Genomic DNA, 10,000 nt, shown 5'->3' with positions numbered 1-10,000 from the left:
GGCGTAGCAGCAACATGGAGTTCAAAGAGCAGCTCTGTGAGAACACTGACAAACTCCTCCCCATTTGCAGCTAACACACACACACACACACACACACACACACACACACACACACCAAAGAATATGTAAGATGTGATTAAGCGATCATCTGGATATCTAGTTAAATAAGATCAGAAATGGGAACAGGATATTGCGAGATTATAAGAGAAATTAAAAAAAATCATATCTTCATCATCATCATCATCATCATCATCATCATCATCATCACTCTGAATTTGTACCCGACCTGCCCCACCCCCTGTGCCACCCCCTGCCCCACCCCCTGTGCCAACCTGTGCCGTCCTACACTGTTATGTTGTTTTAAAGGCATCCTTATTGCCCCTCTTATTTTATTTTTTAATTATTTTCCCCTCACCAGTCACCTGAGTGGCTATTAGCAACACAAGCTAATTTTACCTCAGAAAGAACAAAATATTCACTCCTTTTTTTCTCTTTAATATCAATTTGTATTAAAATTTCTTCAGAACTTGGCCACATCCTGTCCATATAAGCTAGCGAGTGTTTTGACTAGCTATATGAATGAGATTCCCTTCAGACTGTATCGAACATGCTAACGTACAAGCTAACTAGCATGTAGCATGTGCGGTCAAACCCAAGAGCGGCGTGTGAGTCCAGCTGGAATTCACTTTAAACTTTATTCTTGTTGAATTTTTACACATGAAATTCTTAGGGAGGAAAAAAATTCTACAACAAAGATATTGACAAGAAAACGACTCCCTAAACAGCTAGCATACGAACGAGCTCGCGGAATTAAAGCAACGTAAAAGGTTTTTTTTTTTCGTCTAACAGATTTCGTCGATCACAATCTTCTCATCAGTTTTGATTTGTGATTGGATTTACGTCTCAGACGTGAACCTGGATCTGTTCGATCGGAGCTCAGGACTCACAGAGCGGGCTGAAAGAGCGAATTTGGGAATAAAGTTCACCGTTTCCCCCTGAACCCGCCTCCATCATCTTCTCCTCTTCTTCCTCTTCCTCTTCCTCTCTCGCCTCAAAGATCTCCTTAATCTCGATCAGCTCCTTCTTCAGGATCTCCAACGTCTCGCCGTCGAGGGAGGAAAGAACCTCCTGAACCTGAGGGGAAAGTTACAGTTAAAGAGTGATGGCACCTGAACTTTAAGGATGCGAAAGCTAGCTAGCTAAGTCACAGATAAAAACTACTTTAGTTTAGCTACCGCAACGTTAGCTTCTTAGCATAACAATAGCTTAAGCTAGTAAGACATTTTTTACTCCGCATCAACCTCTCGGGAAAATGAACACTAGAACATGATCAATATTTCACACTTATTTTGGGTAGATTTATTCCTTTAATCTAGCGATATTAGCCAGCTGACTACTTTGTGCTTGTAACAAGTAGCACGAGATCACTAGTCTTATTTAGCTGATATTTTAATTTCACTCTTTAGTGTAAATCTGACTAGCAACACTCTCTCACTCAGTCATCTTCTACCGCTTATCCGAACTACCTCGGGTCACGGGGAGCCTGTGCCTATCTCAGGCGTCATCGGGCATCAAGGCAGGATACACCCTGGACGGAGTGCCAACCCATCGCAGGGCACACACACACACACTCATTCACTCACACACTCAAACACTCACACACTACGGACAATTTTTCCAGAGATTCCAATCAACCTACCATGCATGTCTTTGGACCGGGGGAGGAAACCGGAGTACCCGGAGGAAACCCCCGAGGCACGGGGAGAACATGCAAACTCCACACACACAAGGTGGAGGCGGGAATCGAACCCCCAACCCTGGAGGTGTGAGGAGAACGTGCTAAACACTAAGCCACTGTGACCCCACTAGCAATATTTAATTCTTCTATTTTATGTAGGTGTTAAATAGGTGTGTCTGTATGTGTGTCTGTGTGTGTGTGTGTGTGTGTGTGTGTGTGTGTGTGTGTGTGTGTGTGTGTGTGTGTGTGTGTGTGTAAAAAACGCTCACCCTCCCCTCGCTCTCGTTGCTCAGGATCTCCAGAGCTTCCAGGTGAGACAGACCCTGATAATCATCAAACAGGATACCGTAATGAACCGTGGGTTCACACACCATCTGGTTGCTCAGTCTCTCGCGTGCCTTCTCTTTAGCTTCCTTCAGCATCTACAAAATACACACATGTATTAATAATCAACACGTTAATTACAATTACCTACGCCCCCCCCCCCACCCCCACCCTCCCAGTAGACACGTTTTGCGTCTTACCTGCGAGAGTGAGACGGTCCTCTGCATCAGGATTTTAGTTTTCTTAAAGCCCGGGTCGCTCTCCGCCAGGACAATCATCGTTTTCCTGCCGATAAACTCCAGCGCATCGAGTCCTCCGGTCAGCACAGACTTCCCCTGAGAGACAGAAAGCGTGAGAAGCGATCACACGTGGCTAAATACTGCTTTTATAAAAACTATTCAAGTCTAAAACTCTATCCTTTCACTACCAGGTCCATGGTGTCGAGTCAGACATGTACACGGTGGATATGTACGTTTAATGTGTGTTGTTTTGTACTGTACAGCGCTGTGTGAGTTTGGTGTTTGGGTTTAGGATCAGGCTTAAAGGAGAACTTCAGAAGATTAGGCCACGCCCATTTGGGTCTCAAGCTCAGCTAACGACGTCGTGGAATTTATCTTTATCAATTTGATCTTTTGTTTCCTGCTTAAACTTTGCTGGAGTGTGACATCATCTATCAATACAAAACCTTAACATTTTGTACTCTATGCCCTGCTCAGAGCGACACAGAGCCAGGAATCATCTGGTAATGTGTGTTCTGATTGTGCGAGCAAAAGAGAAAGGGCACGAAGTCGCAATAAAAAATTTATGCGAGCTTTCTGCCAGTTCATATTGTATTATCACGGTGTGTTCTGGCTCATCGGGTTCACTCCGACATCGACCGCAGTTAGAACAATTGCTGCACAGGGGCAGGATCACTGATTTGTTGCTCAGCAACATCTGATATGATTCATCAGAATGATTTGGGCTTGTGTTCTTAGAAAACACTTATATTTCTGGTCATTATTTCACCTTGATGGTGAACATCACCGAGAGACTTGCAGACGCTTCAAATTTGTGGCCTAACGGTTAGAGAGTTTGACTCCTAACCCTAAGGTTGTGGGTTCGAGTCTCGTGCCGGCAATACCACGACTGAGGTGCCCTTGAGCAAGGCACCGAACCCCCCCAACTGCTCCCCGGGCGTCGCAGCATAAATGGCTGCCCACTGCTCCGGGTGTGTGTTCACGGTGTGTGTGTGTGTGTGTTCACTGCTGTGTGTGTGTGTGTGTGTGCACTTTGGATTTGTTAAATGCAGAGAACGAATTCTGAGTACGGGTCACTGCACTTAGCCGTACGTCACGTCACAATTCGTAAGACAAGTAATGGACACTATTGTACGTTTATATAACCTGAGAGTAAAATATTCTGACAGAATAACAAAGGTACAAAATGATAAAGAGATGGATGGAGAGATGAAGGTAAGAGCTAACCGTGTTTTGCACAGCACTGGTGATGGAGGAAAGCACTCCTTTGTTGGTTGGGCTGACGGGCTGATCCGCTGAGTCAACGTCCTCCTCAGGATGTTCTTCAACCTCCAGGGCTTCCTCGCATGATGATGTGCTGCGCATACGTAAGGCCACGCCCGCTTTCTCCCGAACTGAGCTTAACCCATGACCTGCGTATTAAGTAACAGAAACAAGCACAATTCATAGAGCTTAAAAATTGAGAAGTCGGGCTGACGAACTGGTCAGAGACGATGAGTTAGATGGTACAGACCAACACTGGACATTTAGATGGTATCAGTAAGAAGGTACCAACACACAGTGTGGAAATAGATGGTACTGACCACACTGCAGGAGAACGGATGGTACTGACTCACATTGGGGGTTTAAATGGTACTGAAACGACTGTGAGATGATCCTTAATTATTGTGGTGGTTTAGATAGTACAGTCCTACTGTGGGGGTTCAGATGGTACTGAACCACTGTTGTAAATGGTACTGGTTCATTGTTTGGGTTACTATAGCAACCTATATCTGGCAAAAATGAGAAGGTAAGCAAGGTGACACATACCTACTGTGGAGCTGGCAGTCGTCAACAAAGACTTCCCCCAGGATCCCCAACCACCCCAACTTTTAGATGTGGGTTGCTCTGAAGGCTGAGAAACATCACACACACACACACACACACACACACACACACACTCACTCAGAAATGACATCCCTTCAAAAACATCCTGATCATGCACCATGATGTAGGCAATCCTACCTCCACCTCCCCTTCTGCAGCTTCTGGGTCCAAGCTCACAGTTTCGCTGCATTCGGTCACCTGATCACAGCTGTGTTCCTCTGATGGTTCCTGCAATGGTTCTGTGGTCTGGCTGACTGGAGCACTTTCTTCTGCACTCTCACTGGTCAGCTCATGCCCTGATGTGTCCAACAGGAGGGAAGGACTGGAAGAAGGCTCGTTGGTTTTGTCAGCAACTACAGGAGCATGTTTGTCTGAATGTGTGTCAGGGGGTTCAGCGATGCTGCTTACTGCATCTTCTTGTGACATGGTGCCCTGTGAATGCACAGATATGTGAAAACGGGTCATAATGGTTCGTACCTAGTGTGCGAACTACTTAGAGTACATTACAGTGACAAAGATTTTTGTTTTTAAGATTTACTGCAACAGCATTATTACCAAACGCATGTGTATGTAAATGATCCTTTTCTAAACGGTTACAAGTGACATTATTGGTACAAAGACCTCTGGATGTATTCCTGATATCCATCAGATACAAAACACAAAGGAGAAACAGTCAGCAAACAGACAGAGAGACAGAGAGACAGAGAAACAGAGAGACAGCGAGACAGAGAGACAGCGAGACAGAGAAACAGAGAGACAGACATTAATCCCAGTCTATTATCCAAAGAAAGAAGGCCAAACATTTTCAGAGAGAAAACTCAGACAGGTGTACAAATGTATATGTCTGTATAATTTATCATTTATACTTATTCAAAAGAAAGAAAAGAAGAGAAATGAAAAGAAAACGAAAGAAAAGAAAAGAAAAGAAGAGAAGAGAAGAGAAGAGAAGAGAAAAGAAAAGAAAAGAAGAGAAAAGAAAAGAAGAGAAAAGAAAAGAAAAGAAGAGAAAATAAAAGAAGAGAAAAGAAGAGAAGAGAAAAGAAAAGAAGAGAAAAGAAAAGAAGAGAAAAGAAAAGAAGAGAAGAGAAGAGAAAAGAAAAGAAGAGAAAAGAAAAGAAAAGAAGAGAAAATAAAAGAAGAGAAAAGAAAAGAAAAAGAAGAGAAAAGAAGAGAAAATAAAATAAGAGAAAATAAAATAAAAGAAAAGAAAAGAAAAGAAGAGAAAATAAAAGAAGAGAAAAGAAAAGAAAAGAAAAGAAGAGAAAAAAAGAGAAAAGAAAAGAAGAGAAAAGAAAAGAAGAGAAAAGAAAACAAATCCATTTTGAGATAGACGAGCAGACTGATTCATTCTAGTTCATTATCCAAAAAAGACAGAAAGAGAAAAGACTCTTCAATAAACTTTGAACTGCTCCACTGATTTGAATTTACTGTGTGTGTGTGTGTGTGTGTGTGTGTGTGTGTGTGTGTGTGTGTGTGTGTGTGTGTGTGTGTGTGTGATCAATATGGGAGTCTCAATCTTCACATGTTCCCCCACCTGCAGAGTCACAATCTGAAATCAGCGTTCTCCACAAACATCTGATTTTACTCTCTCTCTTTCTCACACACACACACACACACACACACACTTTTTCGGTCTGGGTTTAACTTTGATGTAACTGATCAGGGATCAGCGTGACTGACTGCAGGAACACAAGCAGAGCCTTATGCTGACTGGATGAATAAAACACTGTGTGTGTGAGACAGTGTACTGTATGTGTCAGATGACACAATGCTTTGTTTTTGAACGCTTCTGCGCCCAATATGTCGTTGGTTAATAGCGCCATCTTGTGGTGTGTGTGTGTGTCACAAAAACCTATTATTAAACAAACATTTCAAAACATATTCAACACAAGCTTTGTGTGTGTGTGTGTGTGTGTGTGTGTGTGTGTGTGTGTGTATGTGTGTGCTTGTGTGCGTATGTGTGTGTGAATGTATGTGTGTGTATATGTGTGTGTATGTGTATATTTGTGTGTGTGTTTGTGTCATTATTAAACTAGTCTGTGTGTGTGTGTGTGTGTGATTATTAAACTAGTGTTAATAAGAACAAAATAAAGGCGTCATCAGTGAAAACATACAACATCAAAACAAACACAAAACAGCGCGAGCTCCATCTGTACACACACACACTTACTGTACTTACTTTATACACACACTTACTGTACACACACACACTTACACTACACACATTTACTCTGCACACACACACTTAACCCTCAGACACAATAAAGAATAATAATAAAGTAAGAAAACCCCAAACAGACAGAGAGACACAGAGAGAGTTGCGTGCATCTTACCGGTGTCTCTGACAGCGCGCGCTGCCCGTTTCCGCCCAGACAGGAGCTCGCGCGCCACGTCGGCAGCCCGGACCACGCGCAATGTGGACCGTGACGTCACGTGAACACAATGATCAGTGACATCAGTGTGAAAAGTGAATATCTCAGTAATTACACATCTTCTTTAGGGAAAGTATGTAAATAAGCAAACAGCAAACAAATTAAAGTGTTAAAGTCGTATTAATCAAATAAAAGTAAACAACAAACAAAGAGATAAATAAACAAAATGGTTTATTTATCATGAACACAAATGCACACAGACACAATCAGGTGGGAAGTCTCCTAGAGTATCAGAACAACAGAGAGGAATAAATCTGGAATGTTTAATAAAACTACATATAGATGTGATGGGGAGGTGCACATACTTTTGGACATGTAGTGCATATCTTATCTTCTATTCGAATAATAATAATCATAATCATTTAATCAGCCACGTGTGGCGGAAGTTACAATCCGGAAGTGTTTAGGCGTGCTCTGTTGTCATGGTGATGCCAATAACCTTTCTGTAGTTTGTAACGGTAACGGTCACAGTTACATACAGTGGATAGAAAGTGTGCACTAGATATTGTGCACTAGAAAGTGTGTACTGGATAGTGTGAACTAGATAGTGTGCACTAGTGTGCACAAGATATTGTGCACTGGAAAGTGTGTACTGGATGGTGTGAACTAGATAGTGTGCACTAGATAGTGTGCACTAATGTGCACAAGATATTGTGCACTGGATAGTGTGAACTAGATATTGTGCACTAGAAAGTGTGCACAAGATATTGTGCACTGGATAGTGTGCACAAGATATTGTGCACTGGATAGTGTGAACTAGATAGTGTACACTAGTGTGCACAAGATATTGTGCACTGGAGAGTGTGCATTAGATATTGTGCACTGGATAGTGTGCACTAGAAAGTGTGCACTAGATATTGTGCACTGGATAGTGTGCACTGGATAGTGTGCACTAGAAAGTGTGCACTAGATATTGTGCACTGGATAGTATGAACTAGATAGTATGGACTAGTGTGAACAAGATATTGTGCACCGGATAATGTGCACTAGATATTGTGCACTTGATTGTGTACACTGGATAATGTGCACTAAATAGTGTGCGCTAGATATTGTGTACTGGATAGTGTGCACTTGATAGTGTGCACTTTTAAGTATGCCAACTCCAATAGTATAATTGTCGAAAATTGTGAAATGTCACAACTACAAACAAATTTACACGCTGTTCTTTTATTTTAATATCAGAGGCTAAACATTTAACACTATTGGACAACTGGCTCGTTGGTCTAGGGGTATGATTCTCGCTTAGGGTGCGAGAGGTCCCGGGTTCAAATCCCGGACGAGCCCTAAGTTTTAGTCTTTAACGTTAGAAACTATTCAAGATTTTTTTCACCAGTTTATAAATTATTCATTCAAATCTAGCTGTAAAATCCTCTACATAAGACACTGTGCGTTATTCCCTTCATGTTTGTTAGTAAAACTTTACATTCTACACTTTGCTAAATCCTCTCAAAGATACACAATAAACTCTTAACTCATTTATTTTGGGTGTCACGTGTCTGTTGAAACAGACAAAACATTTACTGAAATAGTTTTTAATCAATTCTTTAGTCAGCTCTCATTTTCTCAGAGTGTTTCTCTTGTTTTAGCTCTATATTATCTCAATAAACCAACTTACACATTTTTATAATTATAACAGATTAATAATACAAATAATAATATTAATAATAATAATAATAGTAATAATGATGATGCTGATAATAATAATAATAATAATAATAATAATAATAATAATACAACTAGATAGAATTCAGCATAAGTGTTTAGACAGAGATCATTTCAGGATGTCCAAAAAGAAATCAGCAAAAACATCTGAGAAAACGTTCAGCTTGTGAAGGTGAACCTGTACAGTATACTGTGTGATGTCAATAATAAATGCAAAAAAAGCCTATATAGTTTTTTTTTATTTTTTTACTTTCATGAACCAAAAGCTTCCCAAATTAAACAAAATAAATAAATAATTAAAAAAATGCATGAGCCGAGTGCTGAAGCTAGAATCCAGCGACAATTTAAGTTAACGCAAATAATACAACAAAATCTGGATTTTGGTATTACAATATGTTCATATTTAGACTTATAAGCATATCATTTAAATTATATAAAAACAAACATACGAATAAACAAAAAAGCTATAGGTTAGCTACCACTTTATTAGCATTACCTCAGGAATTGTAAATAATGTCTGGTACTTTTAGTACTTAATAGTTTTTAATACTTAATACTACTTTTAAAGTTAGACAATCGACATTACAAGCAGCAGGAAGAAGAAGAAAAAGTCTTCGTCTATGGTTGTAAAAGAAGCCAGTGGAAACTTCGTGCTAGCTAAATGTCTGAAGCGTATCCGTAATCAGGCATCATATGTTAGCTAGATGATGCTAATCTGATAGCTCGAAGAACTAAATTTCTATTTATGTTATTAACCTGAAAATGAGAAAATAACACGGTGAAATAAGATTTACGCCAAAAAAGATGCACAGATAGAAGTTTATTCAACAATACAGTTCATATCTAAAACAATACAATATTAGTATGTACAGCATCTATATATTCTTTCACAGCTTGATATACGATTCCCTTTTAAAGAGGTCAAAAAATATATCATGGAAAGACAGAAATTCCAGAATTAAGATTCACATCTTTGTAGAAATGCATAACTAATGGAGAAGATTAAAAATAAAGAACGATCACAATGCATATAAAATTCCTTAAATTTCCCTTTCAGTTGTATTAATTCTTAATATATAGATTACAGTGTGTACTGTAGGGTTTCTCTCAGGTGTGTGTGTGTGTGTGTGTGTGTGTGTGTGTCATTTCTTTCAGTCTGTATTTAATCCCACGTTCTCCAGACCTTAAGTTAAAGAGCACGTCACAAAGTCCAGCAGGGTTTCAGAAAAGCTTGAGATTTCTACTTCATTTCTCTACACGATCAAACGTTTGCATTTTGACACTTTTTGAAAAAATAAAATGTATTTTTCACATTTTTATGTGTTTGTCCTTAAAATACACTTTGGATGCAGTTTGGGCGAACAAAAGAAGTGCTAATGTGTCACGTTTCACTGACTATAAGGAGTTTTTGCTTCAAAATAGTTTTTTTTGTGATAAAAGTGAAATGTACAATATAAAATTCTGATTCACACTCAATAATAATGATAATAATGATAATAATAACAATAATAATAATAATAATAATAATAATAATAATAATAATAATAATAATAATAATAATAATAATAATCTGCTTTGGTGTGATCGTTGTGTCCATATCGCTAACATTAGCATTGCTGTGAGAAACATTTATGCAAACTGCTTGATTCAAGCGCATGTTATCCTTTATAAACGTCTTTATATAGAAAAACAATTTTCTGAACCTCAACAGGAAACACACACATGCACACACACACACA

At 39.6% G+C, this 10,000-nt stretch overlaps 2 protein-coding genes and 1 non-coding gene across 4 annotated transcripts in view; 1 reads left to right on the top strand and 2 right to left on the bottom strand.

The window, feature by feature from the left end:
• The window catches only part of fam114a1 (family with sequence similarity 114 member A1), a 10,797-nt gene extending 4,186 nt beyond the window's left edge, over nucleotides 1–6,611 (bottom strand). The window contains exons 1-8 of one of the 2 annotated variants that reach the window (XM_060864626.1): nucleotides 6,501–6,611; nucleotides 4,306–4,599; nucleotides 4,111–4,195; nucleotides 3,529–3,713; nucleotides 2,263–2,397; nucleotides 2,008–2,160; nucleotides 948–1,134; nucleotides 1–70 (exon numbers count right to left, since the gene is read on the bottom strand). The exon at nucleotides 1–70 is cut by the window's left edge and continues 16 nt beyond it. In XM_060864626.1, the coding sequence (XP_060720609.1) occupies nucleotides 1–70; nucleotides 948–1,134; nucleotides 2,008–2,160; nucleotides 2,263–2,397; nucleotides 3,529–3,713; nucleotides 4,111–4,195; nucleotides 4,306–4,593 (1,103 nt within the window). In that variant the 5' untranslated portion in view covers nucleotides 4,594–4,599; nucleotides 6,501–6,611. The remainder of the gene's footprint in view (nucleotides 71–947; nucleotides 1,135–2,007; nucleotides 2,161–2,262; nucleotides 2,398–3,528; nucleotides 3,714–4,110; nucleotides 4,196–4,305; nucleotides 4,600–6,500) is intronic. The other variant, XM_060864627.1, reaches the window with a different exon arrangement.
• Nucleotides 6,612–7,811: 1,200 nt separating this feature from the next.
• On the top strand, nucleotides 7,812–7,883 carry trnap-agg (transfer RNA proline (anticodon AGG)). The gene has a single exon. It is a non-coding gene; the product is annotated as a tRNA-Pro (tRNA).
• Nucleotides 7,884–9,065: 1,182 nt separating this feature from the next.
• The window catches only part of klf3 (Kruppel like factor 3 (basic)), a 27,570-nt gene continuing 26,635 nt past the window's right edge, over nucleotides 9,066–10,000 (bottom strand). Inside the window, exon 9 of the mRNA XM_060888900.1 lies at nucleotides 9,066–10,000. This exon is cut by the window's right edge and continues 2,169 nt beyond it. The gene's annotated coding sequence lies outside the window, so the exon portion shown is untranslated.

Source organism: Tachysurus vachellii, chromosome 2, assembly GCF_030014155.1.
Source record: "Tachysurus vachellii isolate PV-2020 chromosome 2, HZAU_Pvac_v1, whole genome shotgun sequence".
NCBI lineage: Eukaryota > Metazoa > Chordata > Actinopteri > Siluriformes > Bagridae > Tachysurus > Tachysurus vachellii.
This window is presented reverse-complemented; position numbering and strand designations above follow the sequence as displayed.